Source organism: Dufourea novaeangliae, unplaced genomic scaffold, assembly GCF_001272555.1.
Source record: "Dufourea novaeangliae isolate 0120121106 unplaced genomic scaffold, ASM127255v1 scaffold24, whole genome shotgun sequence".
NCBI classification, from domain to species: domain Eukaryota; kingdom Metazoa; phylum Arthropoda; class Insecta; order Hymenoptera; family Halictidae; genus Dufourea; species Dufourea novaeangliae.
The window spans coordinates 39,701-62,842 of record NW_015373905.1 but is presented as its reverse complement, the minus strand read 5'-3'; the positions used below and the strand labels follow the sequence as shown (position 1 = coordinate 62,842).

General features: G+C 34.1%; 1 protein-coding gene across 1 annotated transcript; it reads left to right on the top strand.

Moving 5' to 3' along the window:
- Positions 1-6,496: 6,496 nt before the first annotated feature.
- LOC107193758 (E3 ubiquitin-protein ligase TRIM71-like) lies at positions 6,497-21,281 on the top strand. The gene is given in 8 exon segments (XM_015583261.1): positions 6,497-6,745; positions 14,901-15,073; positions 15,538-15,819; positions 16,314-16,545; positions 16,548-16,621; positions 17,169-17,459; positions 17,750-18,310; positions 20,242-21,281. Coding segments are annotated over 7 exon segments (2,121 nt in total). The 5' UTR covers positions 6,497-6,745; positions 14,901-14,974; the 3' UTR covers positions 20,824-21,281.
- The last annotated feature ends 1,861 nt before the right edge of the window (positions 21,282-23,142 follow it).

The window sequence follows — 23,142 nt, the reverse complement described above, 5'->3', positions numbered from 1 at the left end:
GTTTAATAATTGCCATATATCTGCACGTGTAGTAATTCTTTTATAATCCATTATGATTCTATATTGTTCTTTAAACGTGTTTAATTTTAAAAGTAACCTTGTATTTTTTATAAGAAATGTTACATATACGTTACAAGTTGCCAGAAATAAAAGCAGGAGGTTCATCAACTCTTTAAAAATTTGTTAACATTATATGGTAATTTTTTCCGTTTCTATTATTTTAACAAAACTTAATGTCTATTAAATCTATTGCTACAAATTCGAATATGTTATTTTGCACTTTTGTTGAATCTAAATCGGTTTATTTATTTCCTTCGAGTATAACTATATGTATAATTAAAAATTGTTCAAAACATAGAAAATAGTACTTAATGTCTTCAAATAGATATATTTTTATGCGATTATTGCTATGTAATTAATTTAATCCAAATTATTTCATAAATTCATTAAATGACAATTTAATAAGTTAACTGTCATATTGGTAACCAGTGGGGGGTCATTAAATTATATAAGAAAACAGATAATTTCAAAACAATAACATTTTTCTTGTCAATACCCAAATAGCACAAAACCGTCATATGTACGTCCAGGGAACGTACGTTTCGGACGTTCGGTACATTCCGAGGATGTCCTGAAAAAGTCCACATATCCCCTCTACGTCCTCGTTAAGGTCTTTTTTTCTTTCTTATAGTAGGGTTTTATTAAGTAAAACAAATAGAATTTTTATTAATTTAAGCTATAATAATCTAAAATATTATGTAAAATAAACAGCATTAATTTTTTCATACTTTTGTATAAACTGTAAAGAACATGTAACTACTATGTTTTATAGTCAGCTGGAATTTTATTTCTAAATACGCAGAGATAGTCGTGCTTTAAAATTTTCTGGCAGACGGATTCGGTACTGTTTATGAATAATCCCGGTACACTTTCCTCGTACCTGTCCCCACTACTTCTTGTATTACTATGCAGTGTGTCCTTTTTCTTTGTGTGTTAAGCTTCCAGTAGGTATATAACCAACGATTTAAGAGGCCGTCAAGCAAAACTGTTCTATAAAACTTAGAACATCTGTAAACGTGTATACCCTGTAGACCCTTTCAAATATATTTTTCAATAGAATCTGGACTAAATTTAAATGTTAAAATATCGTCAATCGCACTGATTGCGCACTGATTACGTGATGTTCTGTATATGATTAAAATTGCAGCACACGAGAAGAAAAAACATTGAAATACTTTTTTCGAAAATATTATATGTATAACGTCTTGATTATATATACAGTCGTTCCCAAAAGTATTCGTACACCCTTTAAAACGGAACAATTGTTTTAAAATTGGTCCAAATGACTTGAGTTCTTCTACGAAGTTAGAGACATTAGTTTATTAAATGACGTGTAAACAAAAATTGAAAAATTTGCAATTGGGTGGAATCGCGAAGAAAATAGTAAAGGTCGTTTTTTACAACTTTTTAATCTGAGGCTATAATGAAAATTTAATAAATACGTATCGAAGATTTATGTTAGTTATATACATACTGAAACTTTTGGTCGATGTAAGTTTTCAGGTCATAAACTATTTCCTGTTTAAATTTCTGATTTAGAAAACGTCGAAGGTCTTCCTAGGACATATAAAATAAGCGAACAAAACAAAACAAGATCGTATTCCTTTTTTAGTTTTACACTATATAGTTCACAGATGTTCATGCTTTTATTTTTTTTTTGTATGCATGCACACTTCTGTCTTTATAGAGAGTACATAAATACATGCCATCTCTTTTAAATCTAAAACGTACAACATAAACTTACGCTGACGTTGAAGTACTCCACCAGTAATTTCTGTATCATTGTACATGGTGTTCACCCTTTTGTTTTTGGTGTTTTTCTCTTAAGTGATACATTTGCGAGAAACATGGAAATGAACAACACTTCAATATTTTTTTACGTGTAATACGATGGCGTGAATATATTGTTTAAATTTCCAGTGATTTTCACGTAGTGGCAATTTCATGAGATTTTTAAAATTGATTGCTATTATAAAAAAAAAAATACTAATATTATCTGCAAGCAGTTAGACTTCGAGAGAATATAAAAATCATTTTGACACCGTGAATTTCACGCTTTCACAAAAATTCAGGGTTATGTTTTCCGCATTTAGAGGGCGCACGCGCGTTTCGAATGGCGTATGGCGTAGGACGTAGGACGTAGGAGAAACACGGATAGCGAATATGGAAGAAAATCTAGAAGAATGGTTGGGACGTCGATGAACGCCACCCCTGTACACTGATCCATTTAGTGACGTGGGTGCTTCCAAGGTCATCGCAGGAGCAAAACTACCACGACGCCTCCATCCAACGCCCACGCACGGAGTGTGGGTGTAGGACGTATATATATATATATATATATATGTATATATACCAGGGAATTCACAATGGTGTCACAAAAGTTAAAGGTGATATCAACTTGTTTAAAATTTTGCACATGGGATATATAGAGCAGATATACAGCATACAGCATACATTTATAAACCATACATGTATATGTACAAAATACATAAATTGTGACATTTAATTATTATACAAGAAGTTAAAATTATTTACCCTTATTGTTCACATTTCTTCGGCTTTTCGGTGGCTGATCGTTGATACGATTGTATTTATTATGATAATTTTCATGGTCATTAATACCCTTTTATCGTAATTTAAATTATAACTTGGTATAGCTTCTACTCCGAAAAATCAAATAAGATTTTTCAAATTTATTAAGTTCAGTTCTGAAGGTTATTTTTGAATACTGAAAAGTAATAAACGTATTTAAACTTTTTAAATCATTTTTAATGTATCGCGTAGTTGAATGTACAATATAGTGAATAAACAAAATATTTGTATACAATCATTTTTATGAAATAGTATACTTCTATACAGCATAATAAATAGTATAATACCTAAAACTTTGATTATATAATAAACTTATGTAAAAAGTGTGTTTCTTACTGCTGTATATATTATTTCCTCCGTTCAAGAAATGTATTATTAGAAACTTGAATGTAGAAATACTTTTTATGTTAATTCTATGTATTCAGTGGCTGCTATAATTTTATTTACTGTGGACAATTTATAAATAGTACAAATATGTATATATGGTTACATACAAACATTTGGGTGAATTCAGTAATTTATCTACGGATAGTACTGTATTAAATTAAACACAAATTACTTTGTCACCCGATAATTTATGTATTGTTATTTTCACTTCTTTAAATGTGATACATATTTAATAGAATACGTATTATTAAATTTCTATTTTATCTTTAAATGAAAGCTTTAAGTTTAAAGTAGATGTCGTTAGTAAGAGAACTCTAAAATCACCGACGTAATATGTATATTGATTTGAATGTATACAACTTTTTTAACGTTTATTTTCTTTAAACCTTTAATTCTACATGTTTGTATAATATTCAAAGATCAAATATTTCATTTCCCTGTATATTTCAACTTTGTACAATTACGCATGCGTACGTATACCAAAAACACGGATCATTCAACGATTCTATCCCTTCCTTAATGTATCCGCCTACTTTGACGCCTACGCCTAAAGTAACTGCGTGACGCCTACGCATCACCTACACCATACGCTCTGCACAAACTTAGAAATTTCTTGCAAAGCTATTCATTAATGTAACAACCACGAACAACAATCAAACAATAAATCATCGGTATTTCTGTATAAAAGTAATAATTACAATACACTTTTGTAACAGAGAGAAAGAAAAAAGACATATTACCTTACCTAACAAGTAATATATGTATATGTACAAGGATTTGAATCTCATAATTACAAAATATCCAATGGAATTTAATTATCATTTGCAGTAATTCAAAAAAATATTTCCAACTGCCGTTGACATGTTTTACAATATATAAAATTTCTAATTATGCGATTAATTGTTACCGGCATATAATCAATATTTGCCATTGTAAATGGAATAAAGATATTTAAAATTTTACTGATTCCGTTTGGTTAGTACCACATGTCAACTACCTACAAATGAATAAGTTGTAAGGCCACTAGAACAATGCATACGACTCAAATATGTATACACGAGAAAGATGATAATGCGAGTATGTGTAAGGAAGAAAAGGTTATTATTGAAAGTATGATTGATGGACTTTAGTAGGAGAAACTTGTATAGAAGTATAGTAAAAAAATCGTTTTGCAAATTCTTAATACAATCATTGGTTATTATAAACAACCGGCTAATAGGTATTTAAAAATACTAAAGTAAGGAATAACAAAATGTTTTACGAGAGAAAGTTTTTTCGACACTATAACTTCTATCAAATATATTAACGTTTACTCAATTTTAATTGTTTAAGTTCGACCTAGTTATGACAATGTATATATGTATATTGTACAGCTTTGTTTGATCAAAGGAAAAAAAGAGAGAAAGGCGTGACGAAGCTCGAGAAAGCGCGAGCAGGATATTCTCGATCGTTAAAGCACTACAGCGCCCGGCCACGTGATTCTCATACTTACCTAAGCTGCTCATTCATAAACCTGTGCCGCATTATTCTTCATACATGTGTGAATTGTCACTTCTTCTGATAATGATTTCTTAATAGCACGTTATAATTATTATTCTAATATTAGTTTAACGGTTCTGTTAATCATAGAAAAACTTGAACAAAATCCCACGTGTTGTTTATTGAAACTTCCTTACTTATCTCTAATACGCCATTATTTTCAACGAATCGTCGATTAATTTGTCTAATACAAAAGGCCACTTACATTAGACAACATTTTTTCTGTAACATTAACATCTATATTCATCTGTTTCGAATATAAATACTGCAAAGAGATATACAAAGTATGTGTAAAATCGACTATTGTAGCGATAAATTCATAAAACATGTGTCACTTAGATTTAAATCAAGGTTGTGCTATAGAAAAAAATCTGAAGTAAACTACATATATTGTTCACTATTTCGTGATTTGTACAGTCGAAAAGGCACAAATATTAGGGTAAAAAATGAAAGTGAATACTCCCAAGTATAGACTGCATTAATTATTTTCAGATTAATTATTAAAACATTTTTTATTTCTCAGTAATATTAATCGCTATAAATGTATCCTAATCGTTTACTGTGGACTGGGTCACACTTGTTCCTCCGAAGATTAAAACCTGATTTCTTCGATGAACCCTCCCTTGTCTGAAGGTCATCGTTGCTGGGATATAAATAAAAGTGGAGTGGCTGTATGACTGTGACAGTGTAGCTGGATTCGCATTGAGCGGTGGCTCCATTCATGATTTCGCGGCGCACGCGCTCTTGCGTTTCTTATATGGAAATTGTTCTCGCCGACTATGTAGGTATACTTGCTACGTGGGTACATGCATACGTACGCTGTCGAAGGTGCTGTAATCAAACTCTTCACATCCTGGGATGACACACAGGAGCACTAAGATTCATCTCGCCGAACGAACTACAGGAAAATAATTGCGTCTACACCACACATGTACGTATCCGCTGAAGCAGTATTATTCAAGGTGACAGTGATACAAGTTGTAACAGTGATTGTGATCGTGACAGATGTTTAGTAACTAACATTTTTTGTCTATATCGTCATACACATTTTCATGTACATATGTAGAATTATTGCATGATTTTCATACATAGTAATTTCAATTGGAACTTGGTTAAAAATATTCTGACACTATAAGTTGCAAATTGTATTTTTTAATTGTTTAAGTGTTGTATACAGAAAACACTATCGAGCTCGTATACTTAACCGGAATTGTTTCACACGTATGTTCTGACAGTTGCATTTTGTATACATTAATCACATTACGTTAAATTTTTTACCGTTTTTTTTTTTTAAAGTTACGTCGGTTTCAAGAAAACTCTAGTTTTTCCACTTAAGAAAAACTAGAGTTTTCTTGAAACCGACGTAACTTTAAAAAAAAAAAACGGTAAAAAATTTAACGTTTGTGTTGTCGATTTGAAGAAAGCTGAAAGTTACTGAAGGAAGTAAATATCATTGAATGGACCAAATTTTCAATCGACAATCGTTTATTGACTATTGTAATGCAGGCCATAATAATAACAACTATATAAGTATTGTAACATTGGTTCGACCACAGTTTTAAACCATTTATTTTATAATTGTTTTAGTAAAAATCTTAAAAATTATAAACACTGAATGCCGGAGAAAGCGGTCGTAATTTGAGAGAAAGAGGGTTGAAGGGGTGGTTCGGGGAAATTGTTAGGAGTTCGAAAGGAGAAAGAGTAGTGCGGGGGTGTGAATCACCGAGTCGAATGAGGGGTAAGAATGCATTCTTTCGATTGGTCGGCAGAAGCCCGTTGGCTTGGGGAAAGGACGAGTAGTGGGGAGGGGTGTAGGGTTCATGTTTCAAGATTTAGTCGAGTAGTCGGATTCAAGAATTCAGTGCGGATCGGGAACGGGGACTTGACGCATCGATGATATTTCGTTCGGCGAGCACGTGTTGTTATAGTAATGAGAATTTCGTGCTCCAATGATTGGCGAGTTTGCATATGGATCCTTGTGATTATTTACATATAACGGGTGAAAATTTGAAAGCTAATTAATCTGTTGGTTTTGCATGATTTTGTCGGTGTTTCGAAATTTTTATCGAATAGTTTTAAGAGGTGTAACAGTTGGTGTTTTTGTTACGACTAAACCAATGACGCATTGAATGTTCAACATTATACGAAGTGACCCATCGTGGCGAAGGTATGCTTTTCATACTTTATTACATTTTTGCCTTCAATTTAACCGCTTTCTTATCCAAGCTGCGTAATACTGCAAAACTATAAAAATAAATGTTGGAAGTTTTACAGAAATGAGGATTACCGTTAGCGATAAGGGATATTTTCTCAATTTTAATGTATACTTGTCAACAAGTAGAAGGGAGAGCAATAATATAGATTTCAAAACTTTCTCGTTGTAGGTCAAATGTGTTCGTTTACGTTTTCGTGTTTGTGTCGTAAAATGTTCTTCTCGGACGACATTGAAATTCGAACGAGAGGGAAAGTAAGCAGTACCATATCTACGACGGCGCTGCTCAACAATAATGAAAACGAAATTAGGAAACTTTGTTCGTCTTCACAGTTATTCCCGCAACAAATGTTTTGCAAAGTATTAGATTTCGCTCGTACGAATTAAAAAATATAACAATTTTGAAGAACAAAAAAAAAATACATTACATAATATATACAAGTTTTATTCGAAGCATTTATAACACAAATCAGGAATAGATACATTTTTAAATTATCAAGCATTGTAAAGAGATATCTGAAAAGTATTATGTTTTATAAAATATAACGTTTTACGCCTTCAAATATACGTGTCTGAATTGCGTTTGCAAAAATAATATTCGTACGTAGAAGAAATTAAAGTGAAGTTTTCGTATTAAATTTTATATATCATGAAATCTGCACGGTGATTACAGTCTGAAATAGTTTAAGTTTAAAAAATATTTGTTTGTAGCACATTATGATACCTCGAAAAATTTGGCAGCACGATATTTTATCAAAGAAATCTTATTCACAGAATCTACATTGGCTTCTTATAATATTTTGTTATGACGTTTCCACAACTGTTCTTTCTGTTTTTAGTATTTCAATGTACCAATGACTATACGCTCTTTTACTAATATACATACGTTTCTGTAATTAATGGAAACAATATATACAGTTGAAACATTTATATTTTGCATTTATATCTCCGTATACTATCGAATTATCTAAAATATATAACTTTTCATAAATACAAAGTATGGGTATATGCGAAAACAAAACTTTACTAATGCTTATTAATGCTTTGAGCCAAAGATATATATTTAATCTTTATAAATGAAAAAATATCATATTAACTCCAATATTGAGTGTATGTTAAAAATACGAATAAATAATTCTTCTTAGCATTTAAATAATATATGATTGAAATTAATAGTACATACTACCATTGAAAAAACTGTATTCTTTAACGTAATCGTAACTTATTGTAAATAACTTCAAATGTATTTTAATATGTTGCAAAGCTTAAATTCATTTAAATTCTACTGTATTTAAAACATACTAATTGCATGTAAATGAAATGGTGTGTTCTAAAAAGCGTTATAAGCATACGTATATGTATGTAATGAGAATTATATTCGATACTTTGATAATAATATTTCAATGTTATACTGTTATAAGTATATAATTACTTAAATTGTGTTTGAGTTTACAAAATTCTGTAGGTGTGCGTTACCAAAACTCCTATATGTATAGAAGATGACAGATAACTCACTTTCTCTTTCTTTTTGACCCTCGAAAAAATAGCAGGTCTAACCTTGGTCGCCATGGCGATTTCAAGGATAGCACCCTCTACTGCTACAGACCAGCTGCTGGAAAAAGGAAAAGGGAAAAGTTTGCAGGCTAACATGTAGCGTTTTCAATCCCATTCAGCAAGACGTTACGTACCGAAAGGGATTTTGTGTTTCGAAAACGCGTCCTTCAAATTTTATGTTGAAACTCAGTGTAGTAACATCGCTAAATTTTTTTAAAAATATACCCTGATGTAAATGCAGGCAAGAGACTTTAAATGCGTTGTTGTAGAACGCATATTTCTCACGATATTTGAAGATTAAATTACTTTACGCATTACAAATTTTTAACCAACATAAAGTAAATGCCTTTATATGTATTTCCATTAATTTATTATTTAACAATCTTTGAGACTTTATGAGATTATAAAAAGAATATTTTTTCAACTACAGTTCCAATCCGCGTAATTTAGTTTGTCACGTCTTATTCTATTATAAATTAAATATTTACTTAGATTTTTCAATTTTAGGTAAAGTATAAATTGTAGTGTTAGATTATAATGGATTTTGTATGGAAACCATGCATAGGCATTTATTTATTAATTGTAAAGTAACACGAGAAATTTGTTTATTTTTTCATAAATCCTAAATGAATTATAAATTTGAAAAATTCCAGAAACAACACTTCATATAGGAATATCCTTTTCATAATATAGACAAGAAAAGTTACTGAGCTATACATGAATATCATAGGAGCAATTATGCTACATTAAAATATTTTATTTTTCATTAATTTCTATGTTAGTCTCATAATTTCAAAATAATAGATAGTATTAATTCTGGATTAACTGGTCTGGATATTACGTAAATAAATAAATACAGTGATATGGTTGATAAGGTCGTGCCCACTCTCTAAAAAATCCTTATAAACTGACCATACATATTGTATAATTTAGGTAAATATGGTAGCGAAATACGAGCTGGATTCTGAATAAGTTCAAGTCTCGTTTATTGTCGTATCTGGGGCTGTAGAGGGCCAAACTTCCAGGAATACTGCATTAAGCAAGCTCCAATCACTCGCGCGCTCTCCTCACCAATCGTCCGTTCACTTCCACGACTTAGTTGTATTGTATGTATAGGGTGGGCTGGACGTACGCACATTCTGATCACCTTAACTATCGCTGTTATTTTTAGAGATATCAAAGAAGTATATTCACAGAATTTATTTACTATTGCAACATTTTATCCAAACACTACTATATATACCGGATTTCTTCTGTTGAAAAATATTCAAGTTAAACGCGACACCATATATATGTATTGCGTTCTTTCTTTGCTGAGCGACAGAGTGGGTCGGGTGCGTGCACGTGTGTACAAATACGTTTGAGCGAGGGGCCTTCTCGTGCTGCAATAAAATAGCCTGCAAGAAAAGAGCTTTTACTGTAATCGAATAAATATTTGAATGAATTTCTTCGAGTAAATTTTTATTCGAATAAATCTTCGAATAAAGGCCCACTTATACACAACCATGTCCGTTCCGTTGTCCGTTTGTGGGCCGGACAGTCCCTCGTCACAATGTTTAGCCGCCAATATTGATACACAATCGTTCCGTGTTCGATCCGTGTTTTGGCCGGGCCCGAATTGGTACCCGGTTGCTTAAAAACATGGGCTTCTGTAAAAACATCCTATTTTGGGCAAAAATGACGAACATATTCCGTAAAAACGCTAGAAAGATCAATTTAATCTTGAAACATAGAGAAGAGTTTCTTGAATATAGGAGTGTATACAGGGTGGGCCGGAAATCGTAGTACAACCAGCAGGGAGTGATTCTACGTTAAAAAAGAAGAAAATACTTTGGTATGACATTTTCTTATCCGGGGTTCCGTTTTCGAGAAAATTGATTTTAAAGTTTGTGCAACTTGTAAACGATTTAGTACAATTGGCTTGTTGTGTATTCCACTACTGCGGTTGTCTCTGTCTGGGACAGTGTTTACAAACATTGATGATTGTGTGGATAAAACAATACAATGTGTTTCTACTGATTACTCATTTTTTATTCTTTTTTACTACTAATACACGACAAGCAAATTGTATTAAATCGTTTACAAGTTGAACAAATTTTAAAGTCGATTTTCTCGGAAACGGAACCCCGGGTGATAAAATGTTACACAAAAATATTTTCTTCTTTTTTAACGTAGAATCACCTCCTGCCCGGTTGTACTACGATTTTCGGCCCACCCTGTATAGTTATAAGATTTGTGTAATTTTGAATAGTTGTAAATTGCTGTGAAAGGCTCAAAAAGAGCCGATATGCGTAGTTTTTATGCATTATTTTTGCATTTTCACGAAAAGTTCTTTACCTAAGACGAATTTGGTACACAGTATCGGATTCGGTAGACATTTCTGAAGAAGAAACCACCCAGAAAAATTGTCGGAACGGTTTTTAATTTGAACAGGTTGGGAAAATATCCGTCAGCAACGTGTGCATGGTGCTTTACCGCCACGCGGCCATTGCTCGATTACCCCGACTCTTCAGTGCCGTAGCTCCGCGTAATAGACACCCCCTTGCCTATGTATAATGTTTGATTTTTTCCATGTATTCTTGGACACCAGTCCCGCAATTTTAATGAACTATTCCTGATCACTTTCAGTTTCAAATTATTTCAATGTTCGACGCATGTATACGCATTGGCGTAACTATGTAGGTAGGGGCCAGGGTGGGCCTATGGTCTGTTTTTCGAAAGATGATGCCTGGGAGGTTGGCCTGCCTCGGCGCGTGGCCTGGCGGAGATCCAACGCGAGCTGCGTATTTCGTGCGACGTTGCACGGTCTCAATGCCACTGTGTGTCTCTTTCCATCGTCCGGCACTTCGGCACGCGAGCCTCTTGCTCAGACGCTCGGTAAACCAACTTCCTTCTTTACCCTACGATTTCCGCGTGTAACGTTTAATAACCTACGTGTTAATTTAATCTCCTTCTAATATATTGCTCAATATTTGGGTACAATACATTCTTTTAAAAGAAATAAACTTTTTCTTATTCATGTATTTTAACTTTTGACGTGTGAAAACGTTCAGCGTCTCGTCAACATTCTCCGCCATTTCCAGACCATTGGATGATTGACGGCCACGTGCCGAACGCAGTCCCCACTCCTTGAAATTGTAGGTAGGTCCTTCTCGAGAGGTTTGTAATACGTGTGATAGAGACAGACGACCGTAGGCGAGGACGAACGTCGACGGTCGGACGTCGTTGGCCAAGACGCGAAGAGTGCAAGAGACAGACGACCGTAGGCGAGGACTCACGTCGACGGTCGCACGTCATTGGCCAAGATGCGAGGAGTGAGAGAGACACAAGTACCGTAGGTGTCTCGCGATCGCGGCAACACCGCGAAAACTCGGGCCTACCTCCCAGGCATCATCTTTCGAAAAAAAGACCATAGTTCTCCAGAATACGGACTGCTCCCCACCCCGTCCAAAAGTTATGGAAATATATAAAAAACACATTCGTCAGTTGGTAACATTTTATGTTATAAAAAATAAATACATGGACCGAAATGCAATACGCAATGCAACTAAGTACAAAAAATACAATACTATCCTCATTACGTTAAAGTACTAAGTAAAATTGTATTAGCATTAAGCTATATAATTTTTACATTCTACATAACTAATAATCTTGCAACATCAATTGAAAGGTAATCAATTAAGTTACGTACAGATGCCTGATGGGCAGTGTTATGGGCGAAAGTCAGGGGACCTGGCCCCCCCCCCAAAAAAAAATTCTAGTTACGCCAATGTGATACGTTTGACTTATTAATTTTAGACTGCGGATTTTATGCATTTATAGCTGATAGGGCTCTCTGAAATACAATAAAAAACAAAACTTTCATCGGTTCCAATGATTTTTTTGTTTTAGTCTGAACCCAATAAGATATTTAAGAGGAAAAATAAATTTCTACATTTGCTCCTGTCTTTATAAATTACTTTAAAAAATGTTATTTTGCATAAAAATCTGCAGTCTACTTATTATTAATAAAAAGCCGTTAAAAATCATACTCGATTATTATTGAGTTTACAGGATTATTATTATTACAATTTTACAAGATTTCGAACATTTTCTCAAATATGGAAATATGTGGAACACGTAAAATAATATTCGAAGGCAACGCGACGTCTATTTAAGCATTATTTGGTTATCTTTCTTTAATGAATTTATTGTTCAATACTTCTGAAAGACAGTTCGAGATAGAAAAGTAATATAATTTTCTAAGATTTAGAGAAGGCAGGGAAGTAAGAGTTTTATCGCAGGCTCTCTGGAAATCTAAACATCAATTGACGACCCTCTCTAACATATTGTTTAATGTGTTTCATATATGTTTTAATATTTGGGAAACTGTTCGAAATCTTGTTAAATCATAATAATAAACATGTTGTAAACTCAATAACAATTGAGTGTGATTTTTAACGGCTTTTTGTTAATAAGTCATACGTACACATGCATCGAACATTGAAATAATTTGAAATTGAAAGTGATCACGAAAAGTTTATTAGAATTGCGAGACTAGTATCATCAAACATTATACATATGGCAAGGGGGTGTCCATTGGACAGTACTACGGCACTGAAGAGTCGAGGAAAGCGAGCAAAGGCCGCGTGGCGGTAAAGCACCGTGCACACGTTGCTGACGGATATTTTCCCGACCGATTCGGATTAAAAACCGTTCCGAAATTTTTCTGGATTGTTTCTTCTTCACAAATATCTATAGAGTCCGATACTGTGTAATAAATTTATGCTAGGTAAAGAACTTTTCGTAAAAATGCAAAAATAGTGCATAGAAAGTACGCACATCGGCTCCTTTTTAAAATGTCAGGGCAATTTATAGGAATTAAAAATTATACAATTTTGTAACTATACACACTGTTATATTCAGGAAACTCTCCTCTATATTTTTTTCAGAGTAAATTGAGCTTTCTAGTGCTTTTAGTTTTGACGTAATACATCATTTTTTTTCTAAAATCGGGTGTTTTTAAATAAGCTCATGTTTTTCGAAAACTGATTGAGGTGGAGAAATTCTGCTTTCGGATTCCTAATCTGGACGAAAAACTCTATAAGGATGATCTCCCAATGGATATTGCAGATAAAAAATCGCTTAAATTAACTAATGAGTTATTTCAAGAATCTGAAAGTAAAGTGCATCCGGACACAATACGTCGAATATTGAAAGATCATAGACACAGTGGCAGGGTACTACCTCGTAGGAAACCGTACATAAACGAAGCGAATCGGAAAAGTCATTGATTCTTGCTACAGGATGAGTTTGTAAGGATCAAACATTGAGGCACCATACGAACGTAGCAGATGATGGACGAAGAATGGTGTGGCGTAAAGTGTAAAGCAAATAAGCATTTCAAATTAAAAAATTTGGAACCGACAATGAAACATAGCAGTGGCAATTTAATGGTGTAGGGTTACATTTCGACCGCAGGTGTAGGTTAACTAGTTTTCATTTATCCTTTATTTTCAGTCGTATGATTATACTTTATAGAAAAAAAATGTTACTAATTGGGAAGAAGTTTAAATTCTACTAATCTAAGATATAATAATTTTTCAAGAATTTTTACCATACTATTGGACAGTTATTATTGTAATATATTTGTCGTTCTTTCATATAAGCATTATAGAATGTCCGAGTATCCCAATGAGATCATTATTTCAGACATTATAGTCAAAAACTGACTGGAACATTCCAGCCATATACATATGTATATGTATGTGGGTATACTATGTATGAAGTTACGTCGAATTTCCCACTGTTATTGATTTCTGCAAAGTCTCACGAATGGAAGCAGGACCCCATTTCTCCATCCCTAAACCGAAAAGGGTATCACCATTCGTCCCTACTCAGGGCTTGTATGATGACCTTGAACCAGCTGTGTAGGGGTGTTCATCTTTGAAACTGGAACAAGGGGACATTCGTACAATCTAAATTACTTTTTCGTTGACTTCTTCTGAATAGTTCTCATATAATTCGTAATTAGGATACTGTAACAAACTATAAAAGATGTTTGTATAATACATATTAATTGTTATCTTATAAATTTCTCAGGCCAAGACTTTTTTTCTAAAAGGGATATACTTTACTGTTTTTTTATTTGAAAGTTCATCTTTCACAGTAATTAAAACACCGTTTGATAATTTTTTATTTTATTACGAAAAATAAGAAATATAGAAATAACGATAAATAACACAGTACTTATAATCGTTAATAGGCGCTTTTAATAGATCTTCACGAGCTGAATACTAATCTGCAAACTGTTCTTTCCCAGCACATGCAGTTTTTGAAAACATCAATTTTTCAGAAATGGCAAATTTTCAACTTTGGAGGTGTTTTGTGCTTTTATTCAGTTGCTTTTGACACGAAATAATTCTCTGGACTCCTTCGAACAAACTGATATAAATTATTATTATATTATAAAAGCTTTGTTTCAATTGGGTTTCACACATCAGTAGTGTTTTATGTTATGATAATATATATCATATATTAATGTGATACAATAATGTTTCTGTTTCCTTTTTTTCAGGTGAAGGTATTACGACGAGTGAAGATCCTAATACCAAATTTGTACACGGTTTTTAAATATACACCTAATTCACGATGAATCATGGGAAGAGTTGCAATCGTGGAACAAATTTTTTCCGAAAATACAATCACGAGACTCCAGAAAAGGAAGAAGATATAGATTTATTTTGCAAGGTATGAGTTACAATGTCATTTCAAATCTTTAGGAATTAGTTAAATTTAAGCTCTGAAAAATAAATTTTTTGGCAGTGTTCCGTTACTATTTAATCTTTAGTTTTCTTTTCTTTTTTAAATATGGCTTGAATTATCAAAGAACCCGTTCACATGTTGTCTGTATTGAAAATTGATCAAAATTGAAAATCGATCGAAATTGGGACTTTTTAACATAGCCGTCAGCAATTTTTCTCATTTTTTTTTAGAAATTTAGATATAATAAAACAGTAGGTACACGGGCGTTAAAAAAAGGCACTGAATTAATTTATGCACCTAATATGTACATACATATGACTTAATGAAACTGTATATTTTATAATATTTTAAATCGAAATAAGCTATTATCTTTCTATTTTATGAGAATAATATAATGTTGTAATAGTTTACTGTTTTTGTTATATTTTTCATTAGTTGATTTATTGCAGATGACAAATAAATTTCCATGGCAGTACATCAAGTCTGGCTACTCTAATACTAGTTCGCCAGGTACCGCGTCCTCAGGAAGTAGCACAAATTCTCAGTGCTATGGCCAATCTCCCGATGATCTCAGTGTTGATTCCCTTATTAACAGTCTATTGCAAGTTGTAAATGGTGATAGTTTTAATAGACCCTCTTCGTCACAATTCTCACATACTGGAAATTCAATTACCGGATGCAAAGACTGCATTGATACAATTTGCGACTCATGTTCTTCGAGCCAACTCTTAGTAAGTATATTTAAATTTAAGAAATGCAATTGTGTGTTGTTCTGAATGTGATTATTGGGTTCATTTGTATTCTACTCGTCGTGAGGATGAAAAGTCTGAAAGGAACCATCGGTCAGAACTGAACGTTTCTCTTGAAAAATGATGTTAATGTTTCATTAATTTTTAACCCTCTGAGTACGGACGTTGTTAATGTTCTTAGGTCCGTTTGAAACCTTATGCTTTCTTCTTTTTAAACATACTTTCGAACGCAATTACTAAAGAACACCTGCTTTTTTTATATGACTAACTATGAACAACTCCTAGCTTAAAGTATATTTACAAATCGATGAGTCCACCAAACCAAAGGTGTAGAGTCCGGCTTAAACAATATATCGGCCTGAATTCCATTTAAATTTTGTAGAAATTGTTATAGCTTGTGCCATAAGAATAATATTCACAAGTTTTATAATTCTGTTCAATATTACAGATTAACAAATTCGTTATTTTTTGTGCAGAATGTCACAGAGTTAAGTCACGAGGATGAACACAATTCTCTGCAAACTATACTCACAGAAATATCGAGTCCACCAATAATCAACGTACCGAGTTTATCATCTGCAACATTGACTTTTTTTTGCGATCTTCATCGTGATGCTCAAAAATTTTATTGTCAAACTTGCAGTAAACCCCTGTGTGGTGAATGTGGGATTCACCATCATCATGGTCATATTACAGTAAATTTTCAGGAATGCAAGCGAATCAAGTTCTTAAAGAGGCCAAACTGGGAATTACAGCTCTCAGAGAAGAACTAGACGCTGTACAAGTAAGGGCATTCTCTATAACACATATTTTTTTAACATTATAAACATAAATATTACAGGGTGTCCCAAAATAGGTATAAGTTCTTGAAAGGGGTGCTTCCTGGAATGATTTGAAACAACTTTTTCCTTAGCGAAAAAGTTTTCCGAGGTTTTGTTAACGAGATATTAACGAAAAACCCCGACCAATCAGAGCGCGAGTCTGCCAGCCGAGTTCCCGCGGCAACGTTGGCTACCAATCGCAGCGTATAGCCAACGTTACCGCGAGAACTCGACCGGCAGACTCACGCTCTGACTGGTTGGGGTTTTTCGTTAATATCTCGTTAACAAAGCCTCAGATAATATTTTAGCTAAGGAATAACTTGTTTCAAATCACCTCAAGAATCTCGCATTTGCGGGTTCTCCAACATTTTTGTTACACCCTGTATAATTCAACTTGTGCACATTAGCATTCTAACAAATATTGAACCCATGAACATTTATGCTTCAGTCATTGACCATGATTCCTACTTCGTTACGTTTTATTTATAATTTAATGACGTATTTGTACAGATAGCAGCTGAAATTTTGGAACAAAAAGCACGACAAGCAACTGCAGATGTGATGCTGTGCATAAGAAGGGTAGCTGCAGCTTTAGAAACAAGAGAGAAAGAGTTATTAGGTAAAATTGAAAAAGCTAGGCTTCTTAAATTTGCTGCTCTGAAAGCAAGGGATGAAGGACTTAGAAATGGAATATCTCGATTATCACGAGCTGCTGACAAACTTAGCGAAGCGATGGAGTCTAAAACCCTTTCTAATAATCCCCTAAACTTGCTGCTTACTAAGGATATGGCTTCAGCTGAGGTACTGATTAATAAATTAATATTTAATACCATCACTAACATTCTTGAATGCATGTTAATTAAAACGTTGTATGCAAGTAGTATTTATATATGCTACGAACATTAAGGGAGTATTCTGGTGTACAGGGACGAAAAAAGCAATTTGTGATTTTTAATGGTTATAAATTACCTTAAAAGTTTAAAAAAGAGCCGATGTGTTCAAATGTTTTACCCCTGTCGACCTCCGACTATATTGTTGATCCAAAATCCTACATACGTAATATTTTAGTATACTGTTTTTATTAATTATAGGTTTTCCAGATCCGGCAGAGTCGACAGTGTCTTCCCTCGCAAGAAGAAAATTGGATTTCTTTCAACGGCTTAGAAGGGACTATACTTAATGCTATAGCAAATCTTGGAGCTGTTGTAGTAAATAATCCTGGGCCTATAGGCGATCGTCGAGCTGTAAGAGGTCGTGGAAATTCGCCGCAAATATTTCTTAGACAGACAGCTTCTATTCCTTCGACTTCAGTACCACGAGGAAGGCCAGTTCCTTCAAACAGTTTCCCAGTTACAGTTAGAATAAACCGTGGTCCTGACTTATCAGTTAAACCAGTGAAAATGATTGGAAACGAGGGCGATTCAAAAGATAATCTTTGTCGACCATGGGGTATAGCATGCGACAGAGAAGGACATGTAGTCGTTGCAGACAGATCGAACAATCGCATTCAGATATATCGACAAGATGGTGTTTTCTTGAGAAGATTTGGTAGTCATGGGACTTCACCAGGACAATTTGATCGGCCGGCTGGCGTAGCGGTCGACGCGCGTCGCCGTATAGTTGTAGCAGATAAGGATAATCATCGTATACAGGTAATGGTAATAAATATTCTGTAGCTTGGTTGATTGTGTCTGGGATCAGTAGAAACTAATATAAAAAGGTCAGGTGAGAAAACACGGCAGAAATTAGTAGGAGTTTCGTTAAATATTATTTTCCGTTAGCTGTGAGAACTATTTTTGACTGAACTAATTGCTGGGAACAACGAAGACGACCAGCTTTTACTCGAACTTGGTCTGATCCAAAGGTAACAGCACTTTCACCCAATTTCACTCGAAAGTTCCATCACTCCATTAAAAGTATCTGTCAATCATGGTCAAAATGATCGAAGCTTGGAACAAAATTAGACGTGTCTTTGGAAGTTCGGGAATGTCGATAAGCCTTTCGGATAAAATTGGTCAAGTCCGTTCGAAACAGCTTGCTGTGGAACTTCAGTTCAATCCTTCTTTACGAATAAGTCGAGCTTCCCCTACTTTGTATCCATTGTCAAAGAAACGAAGACAGTAATAAGGGTATCACTTAAAGCGACACTGTGTGGAAACCATAGTACACATTCAATGTCTCAAAAGCCTAGAACTTTGTTGTCAAAATTAACTTTCATTTTCGAAAATTTTGTTTGACCCCGCTTCGGTCCTAATTATCGTACACTTATCAAACTTTTACTATAAATCAGTTTCTTAACCAAATATCAACTACAGTAGACTCTAACTATATTGCGATGTTCGGGACTATTGGGGAATAAAATGGCAATGAGTTTAGAGTCCCCTCCATGCCAAGTTCTGTCGCCGTGGCCTCGGTCTCAGCGCCTGCGCAAAAGCTGGATCGTGCTGGTGCGCCGGCGTACGCAACATAGTGGGAGAGCGAATTTCTGTATGCGAAAGTACGTGTGAAGGGGAAGTGCCTTATGTGCCAATGCGTTCAGTGGCAATATAGTTAGAGTCTACTGTAATATGGGTTTATGGCACGGTCAGGAATTTTTAGAGTTCATTAGAAATCCCTGAAAAGGAACGTGTCCGTCGGTACACACCTTTTGACGGGATCTGCAAGACTGTCGAAGTATCATAAACCCAAGAACTTCATGGCGGTAACTTCGCGCCGGGAATTAACGGATCCTGGGAACGGCACGCGGAAAGTCGAACCTAAGGGAAGAACTGCCATCGGGCTGTTGCAACTCCTCGCTCAGGGAACCGTGCTAAGGGCGTATGGGAAGGGATCCACAGGCCTAGCGAAACGTTCACACAGTCTTTTGGGGACAGTTAGTTTAAGTTACAACGACTGTCAGTTAGAGTTAGAGTCAGAGATCGCACACATAATCTAGGAAAGACCATCAAAACGCTTAAAGAAATTTAAGAGATTTATTAAAAATGTAACATAAGATCCTTATGATATGTATAAAAAAGAACAAAAAAAATTTTGTTATACAACGGCATGACTGATACGTATTTTCCATTTAAGTTATTTTGCGGTGGAATGTTTTACGTTCACACCGTTGGACCAGAACGAGGAAACAAGAAATTTTGTCATCTACACACTAAATAACTAGAGAAGTACCCAAGACTTCGAAAAATATTAATTTTAAAAAAAATGGCGAATACTTGAAAACAATTCTTTTCTTTTTGTTGAAAAATTTCTTATAATTATGTATTCTTGTTAATTACAAAAAGAACTTTCAATACTTTGCAGAAATCATGGGTATTTGGTGTGTAGATTATAAAATTTTTTGCTTTTTTGTTTGTTTCAGGGCCAACGATATGGACGTGAAACATTTCACGGGATGACTCAAATGGAAAATACGTATAATTTGTAAATTTTGTTTGTTCTTTCTTATTCTTTGTTCCTATAATATCATATAAAAAATAGATCTATTGGATTTAGTATGTATAGTAGGAATTTTTAAATCTGATCACATTATTATCGTGTTAGAACTTGGCAATACACACTACAATGCTCCATATTGTTTTTGCAGGTGTTGACAATGGAAGGCCTATTCCTTCTAAGTTTTGGTGAAAAGGGGTGTAGATGTGGACAATTTAATTACCCGTGGGATGTAGCAGTGAATTCTGAATGCCAGATAGCTGTATCTGACACAAGAAATCATCGTGTCCAATTATTTAGTCCAGAAGGTGTGTTTCTACGGAAGTATGGTTACGAGTCAGCGCCGAATATGTGGAAGCATTTTGACTCTCCGCGTGGAGTGGCGTTTAATCCAGAAGGCAATGTTGTTACCACGGATTTTAACAACCATAGAGTAGTAATTATTGACGCGGATTTCATGCATGCTAGAATCTTCGAATGCGAATGCGCAGGCGGATCGAAACAGTTCCTAAGACCGCAAGGTTTAGTCATTGATGACGAAGGTAATGTTATTATAGCTGATTCTAGAAATCACAGAATACAAGTGTTTGATTCAGCTGGCCTATTGAAGTGGCGATTTGGCAGCTACGGGAAAGGTGAAGACGAAATGGACAGACCGTCGGGCATTGCTTTGTGTCCCGATGGTAGAATCGCAGTTGTAGATTTTGGTAATAATCGAGTTCTTATTATTTAGGTCAGTTGATTGGTTTATGAGAATAAGATTTTATACACGTTGAATATGCAACAGTAATGAAAGAATCACATTACTGTTTTCCTCGATTTTAGAAGTAAGCGTGTGACGCTTAGGCCCACGAATCAAGCGTTAGAGGCAATATTTTCCTACTCATTGTATATAATATGGAAATCCGTACGGGTTCCTTTCGAAGCTTCGGGTTTTCTCACTTTGAGTGCCAAGCAATAAGTACAAAATGAACTCTTTGTTCTGAAGTCATATCGTCGTGAAGATTTCCATGAAAAGAGATTATTTTCGCATTATTCATATGTAGTTATCACATGCCTGTAAATTTGTAATGTGTGCAGGGAAACGAAAAATATGAGCATACTCATGTAGCAAAACGGAGAGTGATTATTTCAGTATTGACTATCTTATAAGATAGCAGTAAATTATAAGAAAGAAATAGAGAAACTTAGTCCACGTCTAGAAATTCTTAAATTGCATTTTATTTATTTTTAATGTTAACACAGTTACCATGTATTTTTATTATTTTATCAGAAGACGATTGCGATTAAAAGGCAAAATATATTGAGATTATTAGATAATAAATGAAATTATTTATGCTAATATTCACATGGAAGTATGCATTAGAATTGAAAATTTGAAAGTAATGCAATAAATGTAACGCGGACAAATTGATGTAAGGGAATAACGATAATTTTTAATAACAACGAGGATACCTTGTTATATTCAAGAAAGAGCTCTATCCTATATTTTTCAATAGAAACATGAAAAGTGAACGTCAATTTAATGAAGATAAAATATAAATTAAAAGTACCGTCACAGTTTACCACGCATACTAACTTTTTTTCATATTTGCTTACATTACTTTACATAGAGGTTCTCTAATGATGGAGCAATTATGTATTTTATATGAAGTTTTTTACCACACAATTAAAGAAGTATAATTTTTCTTCTTGTACATGTACATAAAAAGATAAGTTACCGTTGTGTGACTAAACAACATTTAAAAAAAAAAGGAAGAGTATACAATACTATTGTGACCAGCGTCGTAAAATGCTTAACTATTTGTATAAGTTAATGATATTATTGTCTCCCGTTTATTATACAAGGAGACTAAAATGCAATTTGATGTTAAACATACATATGTATGCATGATCGTTGTAACTAAGAATTTGTTTATGAATGTATGCATTTGAGAGAGAAGGCAAGTTGTGTCTAATATGGAGGAACGTTGTAAACAACAAAAAGATTTAAGAAATCAGGCACAAAAATGCAAACAAAACGAAAAATATATAACAATGTAAAATTCCTCCTATTAATGCAACATTTTAAGGATTTAAAGTAAATTAATGTTCTAGTAATGTGTTAACATATCACAGTTTAAAGATATACTTTCAGTTTGCATTTCTGCAGTTGATTATAATCACATACAAATAAGCAAAACTTATTTTTATGTTTATGATGACGTTCCTTACTACTATTATCATTACTTCCATTGGTTTTGTGATTTTCGTCTTCGTGGTGACGTATAAAGGCCGATTCCCACTAGCCGTCTAACCGGCGGCAGGCTAACCGCCGTCAAAACTTTCTCCAAAGCTTTGTAAATGGCAGTCAGCAGGCGGCTAGCAGGCGGTAAGTGTGAATAACATCATTTAAAAAGCTTTGGAGAAAGTTTTGACGGCGGCTAGATGGCTAGTGGTCATCGGCCTTAAAGCTGCATCCCCATTATGCCGCGCAGCCTGTTGACACGTGCCGATGACATATTCCCAAATGTTCGGTTTTGCCGATCGGCATAATGGGGACGCACCTTAAGAGCGCTAATACCGTCGTTATAATGGTAAAGTTGCGAAACTGCAAAAACATAATATTTCAGTAGATAAGGAGATCACTTTGCATTGATTTTACCATTTATATTTGTTTTTTTCATCTTTTTAAATACTCAGTGAGTACCCAATCAGCACAAACAAATTTTGTCCAATGCCTGTTATAAGCTTTTGTAACCAGAATGGCTACAGATTTTATGCAGGATCTGGTATAAACAGTTTGCTCGCAGTTAGGCGGCAGATCTTTCAGCACAGCTTAGGTTATAAATTGACTTAAGTTAGCTAATGTCGGTTATGCTGCAGGATCTGCCGTAAATCTGCTGTCAATCTGCACGGAAATGGTTATCTGGATGACTAAGTTAAACGAATAATGTGAAACAGCAAATAAAATTGTGCATGTAGCTCAGATTTGGCAAAACTGTAGTTCCGAAACTTTACCATTGAAATGACACTATATCTATCTTTACTACCACCGTGATCATAAATATTA